This window comes from Podarcis pityusensis (assembly GCF_964106645.2).
Source record: "Podarcis pityusensis genome assembly, chromosome: 9".
Classification (NCBI taxonomy): Eukaryota; Metazoa; Chordata; class Lepidosauria; order Squamata; family Lacertidae; genus Podarcis; species Podarcis pityusensis.
In genome coordinates this window covers 41169581-41191785 of record NC_138034.1, presented here as the reverse complement: position 1 = coordinate 41191785, position 22205 = coordinate 41169581, and the positions used below count along the sequence as shown (strand labels likewise).

Here is a 22205-nt window from a genome sequence, read left to right as displayed (position 1 = left end):
CCCCGCTCCCAACGCGCGAAAAGAACGAACCCGTGCCCTCCCCGCTACTCAAATGACGCACACACAGTCCCCGCCCTTCCCTCGTTGATTCCGGAATCGCGCTCACACACGCGCGCGAGGCCCCAAATCCCTCCTCCTCCGCCCTCACGCCAAAATAATCGCGGAGGCAGCGTCCCGTGCCGCCTCCTCTCTCTTCTCTTAGCCAATCAGAGTCCGTGTGCTGCGAGCGCCGGCGTCTCGGCTCCCCTTCCTCTCCCCCGCCTCCCCGCCCTCGAGAGGCTGTCTCGCGAGACTCGAGAGCCGGCTCTGTTCCTGGTTGGTGGGATAGCGCTGAGAAAGCCGGGGCGGCAGCGGCGAGAGGGGGCCGTGGGAGAAGAAGAAGAACAAGAAGAATAAAAGAAGAAGGACCGGCCCGAGTCGCGCGGAGCGAAACTAGCGGCGAGACCCGTCCTCATATAGACATATATCAATATATAAGCGGCGGAGTTTTCGAGCCAGGCCTCCTCTTCTCCCTCCGCCCGTGTGTGGACGGGGGTATCCATTATGTCTGCGGCGGGGCAGGAGAACGAGAACGCCGGCTCCCTGCCTGCCGGCGCTTCGGTTCCCGTCGCGGAGAACGCGGGGGCGGGCGCCGCGGAGGGGCCACCCGGAGGAGACGCCGAAGGAGCGGTGAGGAAACAAAAAGGGAAACGGCGCCCGGATGGGGGGGGAGGGGGGCAGCGGCGAAGGTGTGAAGCTCCTCGTCGCCGGTTCTTGCCCGGTCGGTGGGGAGGCTCTTCGCTCGCCCGCTCCGGCGGCGGGGGGGGGGGCAGGAGTCGCTGCCCCGGTCCAGTGCCGCCCCCTCAGCGCGCTTCTCCTTCGACCGAAGCGTCGGTTGTAGCCGCCGCGTCTCTCGTCGGCGGTGCCTCAGAGCGGCCGGGTTGGGCCCCAGCCGAGCCGCGTGGGGCTGAGACAATAGCGAGGAGGAGGAGAGAGAGGAGGCGGAGGAGGAGCGGCTCCTCTCAGAAGCGCCTCGGGAAGCCCCGCCAACGTGCGTTGGGTGTTCGCGTCAGGAGCCCCATGCGCGCGTCCCGCCCTCGCTTCCCCCCTCTGAGGAAGGCGGGCGCGTTGGTTGGCACCTCCAGCGACGAGACTCCTTCCTCCCGGAGGCGGGATCCTCTGCTTCTTCTTTGCCGTGGCAAGCGGCCCGACAAAGCAAGCAACTGAGCGTTAACTGGAGGGGAGGAAGGGGGCGCACAGATCCCTCCAGGGAAAGCAGCCTCCATCTCCGCACACACCGCGATCCCCTCAGACGGTCCAGTCCTTAAAGGTGTTTTTTTGTCGGAAGCGAGCCTCAAACAAGTGAAATCAGGATGGGCTACACACGAAAGTTACCCCACTCGCAAACTGGGTCGATTAGTGAATTCGTTGCTGCCAATGCAGCAAGGGTTGTTTTGGTTCTGCGGTGGGGATACGACACAAAAGGCCTGCTTGATTTTTTTAGGTGGTTATAGGTCTTTCATGGTTTGTGTGTCCGGTACAAAGCCAGAGTAGTTGGCCTTCCATTAGGATACTTTGATATAACAAGTGGCCCATCCTGCCCCGGTCAGATGTTCTAAGGTGGAATGGATAAAAATAGATATTTTGTGCCCACGAAAAGAATAAAAAGTCAATTGTATGCATTTACCCCAGCACCAATGGTAATGTTGCATACATTTTCTTTTGTTTGGTACCATGTTGTATTATCATTTGTGCACCTGTTTCTAGTTTATATACATTTTCCTAATATGGGGAAATATGGGACTGTTAAAGACCTGATCCTACTGTTTTCAAAAGAACTTATTTCCTGGTACTTGCAGCCTCATAGTTTTGTCTTTGGTGTTTTTCTGTTCTGTTGTGTAATCTTGCCTTATATAACTACATTGGTGGTTAATATACAGCAACAGCTAGTACACTAAAAGTTCTACTCATACAGACAAACACAAAGGCTGCAAGTTGTTGAACCACCTGATTTAAACAGGGGGGGGGGATAATAATAGGTAGTGGGTGCCTTGTATGGTTTCACACACCATTGTGTTGTGAAGCTGATCATTTTACCTTTGTTAACGTGTGGAGGGACCAAGTGGGGATGTTAGTGTTAATGCTTAGGGTCCTTCACCTGCTGCGGCTCAGGAATTTGTCTTAAGTTTCATAGCCATGGGAATAGGACAGAACCCTAAGGAACATCACTAGCTAATGGCCAAAGTTCAAACAGGAATCCCTCAGACCACCTTCTAGGTTTGCCCCTCCAGAAAGGAACAGAGCCATTGTAAAATAGTGCCCCCAAGTCCCATCTCAGAAAGGTGACTCAGAAGGATACCATGATTGATGGTGTAAAAGCCACTGAAAGGTCCAGCAGAACCAACAGGGACATACTCCTCCTGTACAGTTTCTTGCATGTCATCCATGAAGGCGACCAAAGCTGTTTCTGTCCCATAACCAGGCGTGAAACCAGTTTGAAATGCTCCAAGATAACCTGTTGAATCTCAGAACCACTAGAGTTCAGATACCACAACACACTCCTGTATCTTGCCCTAAAAGGGGATATTGAAAACAGGCAGCTAATTATCCAGTATGGTGGGATTCAGGGGGAGGGCTTTTTCCATTGAGGTTTTATAACTGCCTCCTTTGGGCATGCTGAAACCCTTCCTTGTTGTAAGGAGGCATTGACCCCTCTCTTTACCCACTCAGCCATTCCTCTACTGGCCTTTTTAATGAGCCAGGAAGGCCAAGGATCTAGCTCTCACATTGCCAATAATCCTGTCCACATCATTGGGGTGTACAAATTGAAAAGTATCCATGCTCACCCTGGTTAAATACATATGTCATAGGGAGGTAGTATGCTGCATAATGGAGGTGCTGCTATATGCCTCCTTGATGAGAGAGTGGTCCCTACAGTCCCTGTGGTCTTTTTCAAGTGTACCCTGTCTGCTCCTAAAGGTAGTCCTCAGTAGATCCAACTGACTTTAATAACTTCACACTAGTGTCAATTCTTCCTTTAGATATTGGAATGTGCAGTTGCTCTCAAATGCTAGGGGTTCTTTGCACGATACTGAACTAGATCTGGTTTTATAGGAGAAATGGATGGGAAAAGTCATCCCTGTTGACTCTTACAGATCTCCTCAGTGTCTTTCTTCTTCTTCAAATATATAACCATGATAACTTTTCCAGGTTGGAGCCAGGGAAGGTCTTAAAGTGATTGGAGCAAGAGGTGGTGCTGGGTTCTACCCCATGGTTGCTGGCTTGTGGGTTGTGCAAATGTTCCTTTTTATGTCCTGTGCTACAAAACATGAAATTGTTGGGTGATATGGCTTGGAGACCTTGGGTACAGTGATATCAGTATGCTGCTAGTACTCAACTCTAACTGTTATTGTTTAATCCTGGGAATGCAATTGAAGATTGGATGAACAAACTGAAACCTAATCCTGACAGGATCTGGATTGGGAACTGTTTGTTTGTTTATAATGCCATCCTTCATCTGAAGATGACAGACAGGACAGTTTACAAGATAAGGAATTTTAAGATTGTTTGTAACTTAAATGCTTTAACAGGAAGTCATTATTCAAGCTAAATCCATTGCTACACCTTACCTCCTCAATATTACTTTTTTAAAAAATTGACTGGGGCCACAGCTCAGTGGAAAATGCATTGCCTTGCATGCTAGATGTCCCAGATCCAGTCTCTGGCATCAAGCAGGGGAATGCAGGTAGCAGAGCTGTGAAGACACACACGTTTGCACATAAACATGCACAGAGCACCTGGAGGGCTGTTGCCAGCAGGAGTAAACCTACTTAGTATAGTTAGTGTGCAATCTGTGTGGGATGGGTTTACACTGCCCCTAAAAACTCAGGTTCATGGCTGGTGTAGCAACAGTGACCAATAGCATTCTTATTACTGTACAAACTTGGGTATGCCCACTGGCTCCTTTTCTGGCCATGGCAATTCATGTGTGATGATAGTCTACTTGGATTACCATAAAGTTCTTCATGCAGGACTGTATTTGAAGACTTCATTGAAACTACATCGGCTAATTTAAAAACAAATACACTGGAGAACTGGAAGTCAGTAAATTAGCTTTTAAATAAAATGAACTCTTATTAATTATTTTGTTTGACTAAAATTTCCTTGTGATCTGATAATTTTTCCTCTTAAAGTAATACGTATTGTTTTCTTTTCTGCCTTCCTTCTCCCCCCCACCCCCAGGTTATAATTTGCTTTCACTAAATAGGCCATAGGGAAAGAACATGTTTATATAGGTTCTGATAGCTATATAATAAATTTCACATTGCACTGGAAATACATTGTATTATAAAACTCCCTAACTGCCTTTCTTTCCCATCATACTTGTTACCATGTTACTATAGTACCTGTATTGAGTGGAGAATTAAATGCTGAAACGTACTATCTACAATATTCTTCATCTATCAATTTAAAAGTTACAAAATGTCTACTGAAATTTTCTGCAATGAATAAATAATACATTATAAAACTACTGTAATGGAAAAAATATTTAGATTAACAATTTTCAGTAGAAGACCCAGTATGATCAGCAATTTGATGGTGATATAATGCTAAATTGGGAGAAAGGAATAAACATTGGACAGTCAACATTATTAAAAGGTACATGAGATCAAGACAACAAATGTTAATATACCATATTTTCTGTGTATAAGACTAGGTCCCCCCCCCCCCAAATTATGTCAAAAATTAGTGGGAGTCTTATACACGGCTAATGCAGAGGGTGGACTGGCGATTGGTTGTTGTCCCCAAAATGTTGTCTTATACATGGGGGTGTCTTATAGATGGAAAAATATGGTAGTTTGTCGTCTCTGTTATTAGATTGGGTAGGCTGTTAAAAAATGCAGCTTGTCATGAGAAACACCATTTTGGGTTACCTGCTTCTTAAATACTTGATACATTTGTGAAGTTTTGAGGTGCAGAAAGAAAACAAAGTATCTCTTTTTAATTTTTATGTTCCAGGATGTGGTTGATGACGAATCTCCAGGAATACAAAAAGAGAACCAAGAACCAGATCCTACATATGAAGAGAAAATGGTTTGTAGTTTTATACTAATAAGGATTGTTTAGATGGTTTAGAAGATTGATAAAGATGTTAATCTCTTCTTGTCTGAGATTTCACATCACAATGCAAATAAGATTGCAGAAAATATTGTTTATTCTACTCACTTGCCTTGTGTGCTACAGACCTCTTTTGTTTCTCATTTGTACCTTTTGCTTCTCCATGGCCTCCCCCACCTTGCACCATTCATAGACTCGATGTGGTAGGGACAGTTGTGGTAATAACAAGAGATGCTTCCACAAGTCGAGTGCAATTACATCCTGGTCCCCCTTCTTATGAACTAGGAATTAGTTCGTAAGGGGAAAAGGATAGTTGTGAAACGTGACTTGGCACTTAGGTAGGTGATAGTTTTTGAAGGGCAGTGATGTCTCCACCTGGGTTTCTCAGTACCTATTACCTTAAGAATAAAAGGCTCTGAAAGAATGGAGAGAGCCAGGTGGGACCACTGCTGATGCTTAGAGACTAAATAGCTGCTTATATGTCAGGCTTGGACATCCTTTCCTGCTGCTCTCTGCTTTCTCCTGTCCTCCCACCCTGTCTTGTCAGAAGGGTTGAAAGACAACTTGCATGACAGGGACTTCCGATATTTGCTGTCTTCTGTGCGTATCTGCCTGAGAAACAGAGAAGTAACAGCCAGACACTTGAGTATCCTGCCATGTTTCTAAACTTGCAAACATCGTAGGACATCCAGACAGCTTTCATGTTATCCTTCTCTATTATTCTGCCAGCAGAGAGTCAGAAAAGAAGAAAGTATGTAGTCTTCTAGTCTTAAAGAACCAGTTGCTATGTTCTCTATTTGCATACCTGTTTCATCTCATGGTCTAAGCAGTTAATATTTGCTGTGTGGAAATATCTGCTACCTCCTTTCTCCTGACTGGAGGAGGCATTCTTTCTTTGGAACAAGAATTATAAAATGCATACATATAATGTACCTGGCACAGAAATGAAGTAAAATAATTATTTGTGAAATATTTCAGATAATGACTAGCATTCCTACTAGCAGTGTGGTTGCACATCTTTAACTACAGGAAGGAACACACATAGCATCTCAAGCCTTCAGCAGTTAGATTAAATGTTCATTTACATCTTTACAACTCAGTAGATATTAGTGTGTTTTTTTAAAAAACAAACCTCTGTACTTTGCTCAGCTACTCTTCAACCTTGCAGGGTTAATTAAAGATAAAATTTGCATCTCTCTCCCCCCCCCCAGTAGAAACATTGACAACCATGTTATATTTCTAACCATGGCAATGAACTTGATGTCAAAAGAGTTGTCTTCAGAACTAGGGTTGAATGTTCAGTGTGTGTACATCTTTAGATGTTCTTAGCCTAAACAGGAAGGTTGATTTTAGATGGGGCAATATGTAGTTGATTCTGACATGCTGAAAGCTAATGTAATTCTAGAATCCTGCTTGCATCTTTGCTTATATTTTTCATTCTTATTCCAGCAAACAGACAGAGCAAACAGATTTGAGTATCTGTTGAAGCAAACAGAATTGTTTGCTCATTTCATTCAGCCTGCTGCTCAAAAGACTCCAACTTCACCCTTGAAAATGAAACCAGGACGGCCACGAATAAAGAAGGATGAAAAACAAAATCTCCTATCAGTTGGCGAGTGAGTACTACCCAATGTGTTGATTATCACTGGAATTATTATCACTGGAATTATTTTCACAGACAAGTGTCAATCTAGAGCATAAAAAGTGGTGAGATAGTTTTTTAAAAAATTAACTCCAATGTATAAGCACAATTCTAGAGAAAGCCACTTTTCTGTAAACTGTGTTTTTCTTTTAAGTTTATTCCACAGTGTAGACAACTTCCTAAAAACAAAGTCAATATTTATTAGCATCACATGACTGGGGAAATAATCTTTTAAATACAGGTATACATAGATCAGGATATTTAGGTATTGCAGGGGTTTACAGATATTGCCTGGCTTGTAGCCAGCTCAAAATTGATGGCTACCAGATACTGCCTGTGAGAGGAGCAGGCTGCTGTTCCTGACCTTCTGCTTGCGACTCCACAAGTTCTGGGACAGTCTCCTGCTTCTCTTTTAAGTTTCGGATTGGAGAAGGGAATGAGAGCTCACTTCTGCAACCTGTCATTTACTATCATTTTCCTCTCCAGTTGGGACATGGAAGTGGAAAGAGTGGCAAGGTCTTCCTTGTACTTGTGTTATGCTTCTCGGGCAATATGCTTCTTTGAGTGTTTTGGTATACATGGTAGTTGCTGCATACTTAGACTGATGCATTGTTTTTAGCTACCGCCATCGCAGAACTGAACAGGAAGAGGATGAGGAGCTGTTAACAGAAAGCTCAAAGACCACTAATGTCTGCACCCGCTTTGAAGACTCTCCATCATGTATGTAGTGGCTTTTGCTGTTTGTGGTACAATATCAATTACTTACCTTATTTTTCCATCTATAAGATGCCCCCATGTATAAGACACTCCCTGTTTTGAGGGACTCAGATTTAAGAAAATGAAGGGAGATGGCCCAGAGTATAAAACGCCCCCTAATTTTTGACATTTTTTAAAGGGGAAAAACCTAGTCTTATACACGGAAAAATATGGTATTTTAAAACTAAAATAGAGAATGTTTTCTGCCAAATTTTACAGAAACCCTTACATTTGCCAAATATCGACCAACCAAAAGTAATTGCAGGTAATAAAAATGTAGTGATCTGTTTGGGCATTGTGTACATAGTCTGTTTGGATCCTTTATAATACATGGTTTATTCCCCTGGTGTGTTTCATGTTCGTTGCCAAGAGGAATTTGCTGTCATTACAGTGCACCAGCTAAACTGTGTGTTTTTTTAAAAAGTAGACAATCGAGATAGCTTTCTCGCTCATCTGTGTTGATTGGCTTACCTGTGGAAGTATTGTGCTATGGCTAACAAGATGTTAGGACATTTGACCAAAACTTGAAGTTCGGCAAATCTGCAGGTAGAACTGAGAGAAACACTTCTGTTGCAGCTGAGGCGTCTCTGGTCCTGGTGTCCCCAAGGACTTGCATGCTCACTGTTAGGATATATACTAAAATATTCTTATATCATCTGGTGTTTTCTTCTTCATCATTGGAAGTATTATTAATGGTAACTTTAACTATTTTATACCGTATACTGTTTTTGTTGCAGATGTAAAATGGGGAAAACTGCGTGATTATCAAGTCCGAGGGTTGAATTGGCTCATTTCTTTGTATGAAAATGGCATCAATGGTATCTTAGCAGATGAAATGGTATGTGCAACAACTGATTTTGTCTGAGATTATCAAATTTAAATTAGATGTAATCATACTAAACTGAAATAGTTACTACATTCTTTTTGTCAGAGTCTTTGTACTACATTGTGGCTAAATCTGACATTGGTTTAAACTAGATGCATAATGGCAAATGCAACAGTTCACTTTACAGTACATAATGACGTTCATATGCTGATTTGCCTCAGTAAAATCCAGCTAGAGAATATCTTTATTGTTCTGTGGAACAATGTAGGCTCTCAAGTTGCTGCTTTTCTGGTTAAGAGTGTTTCACATTTAGAAAGGCCAATATTCTGAGATTGTAGGAAGATGTTTCCATCTGTTGGATAATTAGCATTCAAGAAGCTTGAGAAACTGGCATCAACATGTCCTCACTGCTTATTGTTCCTACTTCTGGCAAGCAGCTGAAAGTTGCTTCTGGACTAAGTTGCTTCCAAATTCAGTTTAAGTGATACAGCTTCTAAGGCATGTGACAGGTTATATTGCGAAATGCAGCATGTAGTTGGAGAAGATGATTAAGAAAAATGTGCACCTGATAATTTGGATAATGGACAAATCCTGTCTAGCAGAGCTGAAAGAAAAATTAAACATGCCTTTGCACTGATTGAAAGTTTTGCAAACAGACAGCTTCAAAAATGTGTTTTTTAGGGAATTAGCTGTGTTTGTCTTCTTTATACATGTTCTGTCTTGAGTAGAGGACATTTTTGTTGTTCGTTGTGTCTTTTTGGCTAGTAAGAATATTTAACTCATAGACATATAACTCATAGAATTGGAAGGGATCCTGAGGGTAATCTAGTCTAACCCCCTACCTATGTATATATTAGTTTTTTTATCTTGGTGACTGGAAACTTCTCAAGTTAACTTGATGCATGTTCTGTTAATAGGGTCTGGGAAAGACACTGCAAACAATTTCTCTCCTTGGGTATATGAAACACTACAGAAATATTCCTGGTCCTCATATGGTATTAGTTCCCAAATCAACTTTACATAATTGGATGAGTGAGTTTAAGAGATGGGTGCCAACTCTTCGGGCAGTATGTCTGATAGGTGACAAAGACCAGCGAGTGAGTATGAACCACCTCGGTGTTTCCCTAAAATTTTCTGGTGTAGTTAGCACATAATGTTAAACTAAGATTTAGTACCATGTGGATTACCTTGAGTGAAATATGCTTTTGTGCTCCTCCCATTTCTCATTTTATGTTCCCAAGAGAAGGACTTCTGCTAAGTTTAGTTTCACTTTCAAAGCATCTTTGTTTAGCAGAATATACAAACCAGGGCTCTTAGTTTAAAACAAACAACAGCTAAGCTAGGCAACAAACTATGTGTTATAAACAAACATATTTCCAGAGACTGTGATTCAGGTTCTTGGATTCTAATGCACCAGCTTTCTTTTAAGTTCTGATGTGGAACTTAATCAGGAAAGATCCCACCCAGAACCCCATATTCTCCGCATCCCACAGGCTTTAATTCTATATCACCATGAATTTGCAGAACATTTTAAGATGATCTAGAGTAGGGTGGTCCAACTTACGGCCCACAGGCTACATTTCACCCATGGGGACTTTGGCAACATTCAGTAAAAATCATCTTAAAGCCTTAAAAAAAAGTTTCTGTGTCATTCATTGTTAATGAAAGTGCATACATTATCAGTTGTGTATATTATAATAAATATATTACAAACACTTTTAATTTATGATTTGGAAATTTAATTCTGTGTGTAGCCTGCAGGTTCTGTGTTGAAGTACTCTTGCAGCCCACTTGGTATGGAAAGTTGGACTGCCCTGGTCTAGAGAAATACTTTTAAGAACCAGCATCAAACCTGAGGTGACCAAGGTACTTTGTGAAATATGTGAAATAATAGTTGTATTTTTACAGTTTTTCAAATCATTTTCCTCCCTCTTATTAATAGGCTGCATTTGTGCGAGATGTATTGTTGCCTGGTGAATGGGATGTCTGTGTAACATCATATGAAATGCTCATTAAAGAGAAATCGGTGTTCAAAAAATTTAACTGGAGATACCTTGTTATTGATGAAGCTCACAGGATCAAAAATGAAAAATCAAAGGTATTTTGAAACACCCAGTGGATGTAAATATTTAAATCATGCAAAAAATATTTCTGCAAGTTTAAAATATATATATGTATTTTTCTTTCAGTTGTCAGAAATTGTGAGAGAGTTCAAGACTACAAATAGACTACTGTTAACTGGAACACCATTACAGAACAACTTGCATGAACTTTGGGCACTTCTTAACTTTTTACTGCCAGACGTCTTTAATTCAGCTGATGTAAGGGTTTGCAACTTTTAAAATTCACTTTAATCTTGCCTATCAAATACTGTTGATTACTTATATTTGGTGTGCACATTCATGAGAGATCTCTTATAATGCTTGGTGGTTTGTGTATATAGCAACCTTCCCCAACCCACTGACTGTGACTTAGGGGACTTTGTAGTTCAAAATGTCTGGAGGGCAGCAGGTTGGGGGAAGGTGGTGTAGGTGAAATTTTGTTAGCCACAAAACTTCTCAAATGTATTTATAATTGTCAGAGTAATGGCAATAGGCATCCTTAGTATTCCATGAAGCAAACTTTATCATCTTGCCTGGATGTAAACCCCATTGAACTCCTTGGGACTATTCAGAAATATAAGATTACTTTTCCTGGAAGATTATAGTTGATAAAACAAAAGAAAGAATTAGTGAATGCATATTTAGCTAGAATTTTTTTTTAAAAAAATACATTCTATGCTATGTAAATAATTTGAAAAAGTGGGAAGACTTTCTATTTGAGAAAATAACTTTTATGTATTTATGCTAATGAACAAACCAATTCAGGTCTCTAGAATCTTCAAATGCACATAAGGCAGAAATAATCCCTTACTGATGCTGATTGGGCTACCTTGTATTTGGACATGGAAATTGACTTATCTGGCTAGTGGCAGGTGTAATTTTGACTTTTTACAAAACTATGGTTTGCAAATAGGAGCCTTGTGAACATTACTTTCCAGCGTAACTTTTCCTCCTCCCAATGCAATCTTGACTTTGGTTCTGTTTTTGCATTATATGTGAACCAATTGTCAACTGTGAAACTGGCATAAAGTAGGTTTGCAAAGCATTGCTGGGCAGGAAGTTGGATTGTATTATCCATTGCTTGTGTCAGTGCATGTGTTATGTGAAGTCATGGTTAGTGCAAGAAAGGTAGGAGTTGTGATTTTCAAATATTTATCTGAAGGGAATCTGCAGCATATTCTGTCTCTTAATTCATCAGAAACAGAGCCAGAACATTCTTACAACTTCGCAAGGAAAGCTTGAACTATAAGAGTTATGTATGCTTCCTGAAAACTTGGATTTAGCCTTTGCAGAACTACATAACAACAATAAATACCAATTTTTGTTCTTAGACAAATAATGGGTTATCTTATTCTGAAATGTGACTGATTATAACTTTTTAATACTTCAATACAGGATTTTGATTCATGGTTTGATACAAACAACTGTCTTGGGGATCAAAAACTAGTGGAACGGCTCCATATGGTGAGATTTTAATTATACTATCAGTTAGTTTAATCCATTGAACTTCACAGGAATGTTTCTACTCTTCTATGTAGCGCTATCAACTTTCTATATGCATTGTATTTGGGAGGTGAATAATTTTCTGCTTGCGAGCTTCAGTTGATATGTTACAAAAATTAATGCATAGTAGATATTGGGGCTAATAAGAGATTGGGTTCAATTGCCACTTAATATAGTTGGGAAGCCTCTGATACAAAGTATGGCAATCTTTTTGAATCTTACATATGTATGGAATGCCTACAGCATGTACAGACTGCCATATTGAAAGGGGGTGGAAAACAATATAGTTCTGAAGTATCAGTAATATGAATAAGTCTTTCATGTGTAGTGCTGCAATTTGAAGTCATGTGCTGCTTTTTGTGTTTTTGGTAGGTGCTACGACCATTTCTCTTACGTCGTATTAAAGCTGAAGTAGAGAAAAGTTTGCCTCCAAAAAAGGAAGTTAAAATATATGTAGGTCTCAGCAAAATGCAGAGAGAATGGTAAGTAATTGAAATTAATATATAAATGAACAAAATATTTCACCTTGCTGGTTGTGTATGAAAACTGTTTGTGTGACATGATCCTCAGTTGCCTTACTCTTTCAATACAGGTACACAAGAATCTTAATGAAGGACATTGATATATTGAATTCTGCTGGAAAACTGGACAAAATGAGATTACTGAACATTCTTATGCAGTTGCGAAAATGTTGTAATCATCCATACCTGTTTGATGGAGCAGAGCCTGGCCCACCTTACACAACAGATATGCATTTGGTTACTAACAGTGGCAAAATGGTTGTCTTGGACAAACTGTTGCCAAAATTGAAAGAACAAGGTAACATGTTTATCTTACTGGTAAATGCAGGTGGGAAACTGCCTCTTTTCTTATTTGATAAGGGAGTATTTGCCCAGTTTGGGCTTTTTATAGTGCCTTGTAGTTATAAATTAATGATCTTCAGTCTTTACTACTAAATGGAATAAGATTGGTGTATTGAGATCCTAGACAGTACTATACACAACTTGTAGGGTCTGCCTGTTAGTGAAATCTTGGAATATTAAGCTATATTATAGCAGTGAGACTATTCCTGAAGAAGCCCTTTTTGTACCCTGAACATTATTCAAACAAGTGATTAGTTGCAAATATTCCTTTAGGTGCAAGGTGCTGGAGTTAACCCTTTCTGGCAGCCCTTCTTCCTGGAGAAGTTGTGTACAGTATTTCAAAATCATAGAACCTGTTCAGATATTTGCCTGTTGGATGTGGACCAGGGATGCACCTGTCAGTCATATGATGTCACCTCTGCAAACACAGCTGATCTAAACTGATTTCATAGTTGCTTTATGCATAAAAATAGTATGTGATTGTGTAATTAATGTTTTTAGTTATGTATTTGATGTATACTTCTGGATTGCCATAAATTTTGCAGTTGTGCAGTTGTTTCTTAAAATTCTTGAGTGATCACTAATTGGTTTGAGAGTGTGGTTTACTTTGAACTATCTTCTAAAATCTTGAACAGATTCGCGCGTCCTAATCTTCAGTCAGATGACCAGAGTCCTAGATATCTTAGAAGATTATTGCATGTGGCGAAACTATGAATATTGTAGGCTTGATGGGCAGACGCCTCATGATGAGAGACAAGTAGGTGCTCAGAAGAATTAAGCTTAATATTTTTTCTCTTTGAAAATTTATGAACCAATATTGATGTACTGACTGACTCTTTTTTTATATAGGCCTCCATTAATGCGTACAATGAACCTGGAAGCTCAAAGTTTGTGTTCATGCTGAGCACACGAGCTGGTGGTTTGGGAATCAATCTGGCTACAGCTGATGTTGTAATCATTTATGATTCAGACTGGAATCCTCAAGTAGATCTACAAGCTATGGTAAGGTTCATAAGAGTACCTTAGAAATCATGAACTTGACTCTCACTTCTGCTTTGTTTTTGAACACATTTTCATGCTATACACGTTGACTCTGCAAGAGCCTATTTTAAAATTGTACTATCTACTGTTGATCCAGTTTCAGTGTTCTTGTATTAATTTACAAAGCCTTGAACAACTTAGGTCCAGGGTAACTCAGGGATTCCCTGAACACTTACATCCCAGCTCAGACACTGAGATCATCTGCAGGAGCATTGTTCCCCAAGTTGGCAATAGCTGACTTGAGGTCTAACGTTTTATATTGTTTTAATTGTATGGGTTATGTTCAGTTTTTGTAAATTGCTTCATTGTTCTTTTATGAATTGCAATGTACAAGTACTTTTATAAATAAAAGAAAGTTTTTCTCAGTGTTATCATTTTTGATCAAGTTGTTCAAGATGTTGGCTTCTACATTCATATGAATAAATTTTAAGTTATGCAGAGTTGCATGAATATAGTTCAATATAATGCTAGTGCTTTATTGTGGATAACTTATATACTGAGTTCTTTTCTTTGTAGGATCGAGCACATAGAATTGGTCAAACAAAGACTGTTAGAGTATTCAGGTTTATTACAGACAACACTGTAGAAGAAAGAATAGTGGAAAGAGCGGAAATGAAACTTCGCTTGGATTCCATAGTTATTCAACAAGGTAAATAGAACTTGGCTTTTCTTTCAACAAGTGTGCACAGTGATATTGGTTGATATTGGGTGTTTTTAGTAAGTTAAGAAGCTGTTTTATGATGCACATTTTGTAGTAGTGTGTGGACATAACATAAGAAAAGCCCTACTGGATCAGACCAAAGGGCCCTTTAGCTCAGCATTATTTTCCAAAGTTGCCAATTAGATGCCTATTGGAGCCTCATGGCATTGGTGCAATGTCTCTCCTGCTCTGTTTCCTGGCAACTGGTATTCAGGATACACTACATTACATACTGAAGCTAAAATATAACCTTCATTATTAGTAGAAATTGATAGCCATTTCTTCCATGAATTTATCTAATCCCCTTTTGAAGCTGCCCAGATTTTAGCAAGAAATGCTGCAGTTTTAAACTATGCACTGTGTGAAGAATTACTTTTGACTTTTTTAAATCCAGAAAAAAGGAAAAATGTTTAAGTAATCTTAGGGAGATGTATAACTTCCATGGGCTAAATCAGTACTATTAAACAACTTTTATTTACATAGAGAATATATTGTTTTAGTGACCAATATTATTTCAGTTGCACAAAAACCAGGAAGTCTACAAAAATACCTTTACTGAAAGTGGTTTCAGAAAGTATGGTCTGTAATTATTATGAAGCCGTTATCAGACATTACATGTTACCAGGCAGAAAGAAAGAGATCCAAGTGTTTAAATATTACTTGTTTTCTATAGGTTATAGTGAAGTTCACCTGTTGTCTCAAGTATTGTGTATTGTTTCAGAAAATCTCTTTTTTCTATGAAAAAATAATGTAAACTGCACTGTATAGGCAAAAGTAGAGTGTTTAAAGATTGAGTACATTGATACTAATTTAATCAAAAGTGTTTGCTTAGCATTGTTGGGAATACAATAGAAATGACATTTCAAATAATAGCACTGCTTCTATGGCTGACCAGATTTCAAAAAAGAAAATTAAAAAACATTCTTATGACAGCATATTTCAAAGTACTTGACTCTTAGTGTTACATTCTGTTTCTTAACATTTTTCATATTCAGGAAGACTAGTGGATCAAAATCTGAACAAACTGGGGAAAGATGAAATGTTGCAGATGATTAGGCATGGAGCTACCCATGTCTTTGCTTCTAAGGAGAGTGAAATTACAGATGAAGATATTGATGGTATTTTGGAAAGAGGGGCAAAGAAAGTAAGTTAACATGTTATGAAATACCAGAATAAAATGTGAGCTTTTTTCCCAGGTCAAATTTTGAATACCACTAACGATGCTTTGTCTTGACTGCATGCAATTCTCATTTGGTTATTGAGCATTAAGTTTTATTGAAAAAATGGTTCTTGTATTTTTAGACTGCAGAAATGAATGAGAAACTCTCCAACATGGGCGAAAGCTCACTCAGAAATTTTACGGTGGATACAGAGTCAAGTGTCTATAACTTTGAAGGAGAAGATTATAGAGAGAAGCAAAAGGTAATGAGGGGCTTTTAGTGACCAGAATTTCACGCAGTGTTGTTGGGATCTGTAGACTGGTTAATATTTCATTATCCAACAATATTGCTTATTGCAGATGGCATTCACAGAGTGGATTGAACCACCTAAGCGTGAGAGAAAAGCAAACTATGCTGTTGATGCTTATTTCAGGGAAGCTCTTCGTGTCAGTGAACCAAAAGCACCAAAAGTAAGCTAATTAATAAACTAGAACATAAATAGAAAAAAATCTAGCTTATTTGCTATGGGGAGGGTGGGGTGGAATCAGTTTATTAAAGCCTTTATTTTCCAAAATACCCATTTTGTGTAAAATTAAGCATACTACACAAGTCTACTACTCTTGACAGACTGCCATAGAAGGTTCTATTATTTGAGAAACATTTATTCTGCTGCTGTTTCCTTTGGCATGATTTGTAGTTTGTATCTTGTGTAGTTCTTGTTCTGGGGAGGTTGTAGTTGCTAATATTTGCCTACTGTATTAGTGGGCCTGATGGTGTAATAGCCTTGATTTCTTTTCTTTGATTTGTGTGTCTCTTTTTTTAAGGCGCCACGCCCTCCAAAACAGCCTAATGTTCAGGATTTCCAGTTCTTTCCACCACGTTTGTTTGAACTGTTGGAAAAAGAGATTCTTTATTACAGAAAAACCATTGGGTACAAGGTAAATTATAACCAATGTTTTGTTTTTCATTTTAATTTAAATAAATTTATATTTTGTTTTGATGCTATATAATTTGCCACTGGTTTATCTTATTTTAATCTTAGCAAAGTCAAATAATTTTTCATATAGAAAGCTTAGTTTAAGTATTTGGTGATGTCTGGTAAATTTTAGGTACCTCGTAATCCTGACTTACCCAATGCATCCCAGGCACAAAAGGAAGAGCAAATTAAAATTGATGAAGCTGAGCCCCTTAATGAAGAAGAGTTGGAAGAAAAAGAAAAGTTACTAACCCAGGTATGGTCATCCTTCTATGACATAATCTGGCTAAGTGCATTTCATTTCATTTCTGTTAATACTACAAAGAGAAAACTGATTTGTTTTCTTCTTTAAAACTTGTTTTTGAGAAGCACTCAAAGTACTGTTTTTTTTCTTTTGTAAACCACTTTGATGGTTTTTTTTACAATCAAGTGGTGTATATATTTTAATAAATAATAATAAAACCCACTGTCCCCATAAAGGGTTCTTGGTGCCTTCTGTTTTTGATGCTAGACAGGTTTAGTTTTTGTTTTCTCCTTCAGATTTTAATCTCTGATTAAACTGTTTTCATGTGTTCTCCTGATGCTGTTCTTAGTTCTTATCTTGTAGTAAACTACTCTGGAATTGTTTTACATTAAAAGATGGTAGGATACAAATTTACATGATAAATAAAGCTTAATCTGGGTCACTTAGAGAGAACACTGTTTTCAAAGTTTTAACTCCCTTAAGTTAGCTAGAAAGTTCTCAAGGCAGCTGATGACCCAATTAAGCTATGTCTTTGAAAGAAACATGAAAATCCTAAATACCTATCTTGCTATTTTTTAAGGGGTTCACAAATTGGAATAAGAGAGACTTCAATCAGTTCATCAAAGCTAATGAAAAATGGGGTCGTGATGACATTGAAAATATAGCCCGGGAAGTAGAAGGAAAAACTCCAGAGGAAGTCATTGAATATTCTGGTAACTTATGTTTTCTTGTGAGAAGTTCTGTGAATGATTTTATGTCTGAAGAGACATGCATGTGTATACATGTCTAGCTCCACTGAGTTCAATGGAGCTTACTCCTAGGCAAGTGAGTACTTTTGATATCACTTTTGAGTTTTTTGGGAAGTTTTTTCTATGAAATCTTAAAAACAACTGAGTCAGCCATAAAATCTGTTTTGAGATTTATGCAGTGTAAAATGGATTAAAATGCCAGTTTTCTATCAACAGGATATTTTAAAGTGAATATTTGCCTAAATAAAGGGCATGGGAAATAATAGCTGGTTGGCTTTCCCCATTTGGCCTGCAAAGCTGCTACTGGCAAGCCAGTGTCCTGCCCTACCTACACCTGACATCATTTATAGTGTTTGTGGTGAAGGTGAATGTGGGGCTTTCTCAAAAAGGCCAGTTGACAGTGCCTGCAAAGCCCCTTTCAAAGTACTTCATAAGTGCCTGATAACTGGTTGCCAGGTGCTTAGGATGCACTGTGCCAAGAAGCTTTGCAAGCTCTGTGCTCTGTGCTTCTCAAGCACAAGGATTGCCAAGCTTGCTCTTTTCTATGTGCAGCACTTCCCAAACACCTGGCAGTCAGCAGAGGAAGATATCTGATCTGGCCTGCCAGGCCAAAAGGAATAACCTCCCCAGACATTGTGATATATCGCACATTGCACTATTTAGCTTTTGAAAACCAGGTATCACCCAGCTGTATTCTCTAGCCGCCTCTTCTGCATCCAGTTACTCTCACAAAGGCTGCTGGCTGTTTTTCTCTGCTCTCTTCCATCTTTTCCCTGCATGCATCATTATTTTATTCCCCTGTGTGTGTGCCGTTTTTGCATCATGTTTTTTAAAAAATTGGTATTGCACATAAAGCTGCAACACATACATTATATAAGCATAAAATGAAAGTTCCTTGCACCACAGTTTCTTTCAAGGAGCTCAAGGTTGGTTCCTCCCCCCATCCTCCCTGTCTCATCCTCCCAACAACCCTGTGAGGTAGGCTACGCTGAGAGATGTTGACTGGCCCAAGGTCACCTATTGAGCTTCATCGCTGAGTGAGGATTTGAACTCATTTTACCAGGTCATAGTCCAACACTAATTGTTACATCATACTAGCTCTGACTTGTTTACATATCAGTAGCTATAAATTCATATTTATTTAACCTAATTAAGATTATGAAACTAATGAACTTTACATAAGATGTAACTAGCAAATAATCCCCCCCCCCCAGCTGTTTTCTGGGAACGATGTAATGAACTCCAGGATATAGAAAAGATAATGGCACAGATTGAAAGAGGTGAAGCTCGAATTCAAAGGCGGATCAGTATTAAAAAGGCACTTGACACAAAGGTAATCATATATTCTTTCTTTTTAATTACACTGGCATTTCAGCGTAATGATATATTATACTACTTAATTTCATTTAAATGTTGTCTTTCCTATTCTCTTCAAGTTACTTTTTCCATATTTCAGAAGTTAAGCTTGACATGTCTTAAGTCTTGAAACCGTGAAGTGCTCTTGGTGTTTCAGATTTAATTCTCTATTACTGTCTGAATAGTTTACTTCTCTTCGAATTTGAAAACAGTCTATTATCCACAATTGGAAAGAAAATATAGCCCATTAAAAAGTGGGTTGAGTTATACAGGCTGATTTTCTACAAATGATGCTTTCAGTGTTGCTAGAAAAGTATAGTTATCTATAACATAAATCATGTTTCAAAGTGATATGGAGCTGTGGGTCATGTCTCTATCCTGCACAACACTGATGCATATCTAGTTCTGTGCATTAAATTGTTTTTGCTTAGATTGGCAGGTACAAAGCACCTTTTCACCAGCTGAGGATATCATATGGCACTAACAAAGGAAAAAATTATACAGAAGAGGAAGATCGCTTTTTAATCTGCATGCTTCACAAGCTAGGATTTGACAAAGAAAATGTTTATGATGAGTTGAGGCAATGTATTCGCAACTCTCCCCAATTCAGATTTGATTGGTTTCTCAAGTCTAGAACTGCAATGGTACGTATTAGTTTGAATGTATCAATGTCTTCTGAAGGGAACCTCTTCAGAAACTGTGTTTCAGAGAACTAGAGCTGTTGTCTTCCACACTGGAATCTGCTTTGGAGTTAGCAGCCATAGGCCAAAATGAACAAACTGTTTCAACTAGGGCCTTGTCTCCTGTGTACTTAGTGTTTGCCCCTATTTTTGGCAAGTTTACCGTGAGGGTCTCTTGTAGGCTCACTCTAAAAATGTGCACACTGATGAAGTAAGCTTACGTGGCTATAAGTCAAGGTGTCACATGTCTACTTAAAATATGTATACGCTAACCTCACTAATGCTGTATTCAGCAATGTGGTTATTTATTAAAGTCCAGTGGTGGTGTTGGTTGAGGGACTTACATGGGCCCCTTCCTATCTCTTTTCTTCCCATCCCCCAAACTGGGAAGCTTCTTAGTCCTCTGTATATGATAGGCACCACTTGCAGAAATCAAACCTATGACTTGATTTTTCAGAAATGATATATACACCCTCCTTGTTAAGAGTTCACTTAATGCCCACAGCACTGTGCTAGTGGGCTCTACTTTGATCATATTCATTCTTTCCTCTACTAATGTAATGTTGGCTTTTTCAAGCTGCCCTTTTCTTCAGCACAGATTGATTCAGAGACTACCGGGAATAGGATGTAGTAGTTGTGTGAACGTTTTGTGTGTTGTGGCTACTGTATAATTGAGTCTGTTTCCTTGTTCATGACTCAGGAGCTGCAAAGACGATGCAACACCTTAATCACTTTGATTGAAAGAGAAAACATGGAATTAGAAGAAAAAGAGAAGGCAGAGAAGAAAAAACGGGGCCCAAAGCCATCTTTGGTGAGTGTAAAATATGAATTTGTTACAAGTGATTTATGTGATGAGAACCTGTTGATTTTGGCACATAATTTGAAAACAGTCGCTTTCTGTATCTGAATCCTTGACCAAATCATCCCCTAAAGGAACATGTGTATCTGGCCTCTGTAGCTGCTTCCAAAGGCTGGCTCTGGGGGTTTGTGCCACTGGAATTTTGACTTTCTTTTTAACAGACTCTCTATGCCATTTCAAAAGGTGCTTTCAAACTCCTCTGATCAAAAGTACTCTTCTGCTTATTCAGTGTAGTTCTGTGGTCCTTTGGATCATGGCCAGTTAACTTATGACTAAAATCTAATCTTTCACTCCCTATCCAGGTGCAGAAACGTAAGCTGGACGGTACTCCTGATGGTAGAGGGAGGAAAAAGAAGTTAAAGCTGTGAATTCTAAGTTCTTATCACTAACTTTAAAGTAGTTCTTTAATTTTACGGGTCTTCATAAGATGTACTGTACAATTCTCAACTATTATGTCATTAAAGGACATTGGGTTCATGTGTTTACTTACTGAACTAGAAGAATAGTAATGTAGTTTCACTTTTTTAAATAAAACAGCTGTGCTGAACTTTTTTTTACCATTAACACTTGAAATAAAAAATAGGCTTCATTTACTGGTCACTAACTTTTTTATATGTTGTCCCTTTCTTTCTGCATGAATAGTGTTGAAACTCATGGCTCAAGATTTGTTGGGTTCAGAAGTAGCAACACAAAGCGGCTTTTACAGTTGTCTATTTTAACAGAGACAGAGATAAACCTAGAGGTGCTGCCACTAATTGTTAATGTGGAGTAAGTTATTCAAAGAGAGCCAATGTGGTGTAGTGGTAGTCTCGTAATCTGGGGATCCGGGTTCGCGTCTCCACTCCTCCACATGCAGCTGCTGGGTGACCTTGGGCCAGTCACACTTCTTTGAAGTCTCTCAGCCCCACTCACCTCACAGAGTGTTTGTTGTGGGGGAGGAAGGGAAAGGAGATTGTTAGCCGCTTTGAGACTCCTTCGGGTAGTGATAAAGCGGGATATCAAATCCAAACTCTTCTTCTTCTTCTTCTATACTGGATGTAAGAAATAGGCAAAGAAAAATCTCAAAGGTAAGTCCAGTTCATGAGAGCTCTGTTGTATTCACTTACATGCAAACATCTTTTGCAGTGGTTGGTACTGATTGCTTCATGATTGTTGTACAAACTAGGCTTTCTTAACTTAGTTTGAACTGAACTGACCAGCTTAATTTTCAGGGGTAAGAATAGCGTAAGAATAGTAAGGAGACAAGTAATTCACACAAAAAAGTATGAAAGAAAAAAACCTTTATAAAACGTTTTGGCAATTTCACAATGAAAAGTGTAAGGTCACAATTATAAGAACGAATAAGCGACAGGACAATTCAATGATAACGTTTCAGTGCTTGCCTGAATGGGCTTTGCTCATATCTGGAAAACAAGTAGCATAAGCATATTGCAGAAATATACAACAGTGTCAAATGCATGTTTTAATGCTTATATCTCTGATTCCTTAAACAGCAAGAAAGGAGCTGGTCAGTAACAGGTCACACAGGAAGGTGAGGTAATGAAGGAATACTTGCATTTTAGTCCCTTTCAGTAACTTGGGATGCTGAAGCAGATGTTTCAACAATACAGAGACTGGGTTGATGGGACTTGCTGGATTAATTTGCTTTGCC

The 22205-nt window shown here is 39.2% G+C and overlaps 1 protein-coding gene across 3 annotated transcripts; it reads left to right on the top strand.

Annotated features, from left to right (window-relative positions):
- The first annotated feature begins 236 nt into the window (after positions 1-236).
- On the top strand, positions 237-21158 carry SMARCA5 (SNF2 related chromatin remodeling ATPase 5). 3 transcript variants are annotated; one of them, XM_081021902.1, is made up of 24 exons: positions 240-669; positions 4999-5073; positions 6547-6713; positions 7359-7459; positions 8233-8333; positions 9239-9418; positions 10264-10419; positions 10511-10642; positions 11819-11887; positions 12299-12408; positions 12519-12745; positions 13425-13546; positions 13639-13791; positions 14347-14479; positions 15526-15674; positions 15833-15952; positions 16050-16160; positions 16515-16628; positions 16836-16922; positions 17491-17623; positions 18874-18992; positions 19447-19659; positions 20396-20506; positions 20857-21158. In XM_081021902.1, the coding sequence occupies exons 1-24, from the start codon at positions 544-546 to the stop codon at positions 20920-20922; spliced, it is 3075 nt and encodes a 1024-aa protein (XP_080878028.1). In that variant the 5' UTR covers positions 240-543; the 3' UTR covers positions 20923-21158. The 3 variants fall into 3 exon arrangements, with proteins under 3 accessions (XP_080878026.1, XP_080878028.1, XP_080878027.1); XM_081021901.1 differs by having other exon boundaries at positions 247-669; positions 16800-16922; XM_081021900.1 differs by lacking the exon at positions 20857-21158 and having other exon boundaries at positions 237-669; positions 16800-16922; positions 20396-20790.
- Positions 21159-22205: the final 1047 nt, after the last annotated feature.

Excerpts from the sequence above, each read along its gene's own strand:
- SMARCA5 (XM_081021900.1), top strand. The coding sequence starts at position 544 with ATGTCTGCGGCGGGGCAGGAGAACGAGAACGCCGGCTCCCTGCCTGCC. Across the intron at positions 13,792-14,346 it reads AAGTAGATCTACAAGCTATG|GATCGAGCACATAGAATTGG; the intron begins GTAAGGTTCATA and ends TTTTCTTTGTAG. Across the intron at positions 16,629-16,799 it reads GAAAAACCATTGGGTACAAG|GTACCTCGTAATCCTGACTT; the intron begins GTAAATTATAAC and ends GGTAAATTTTAG.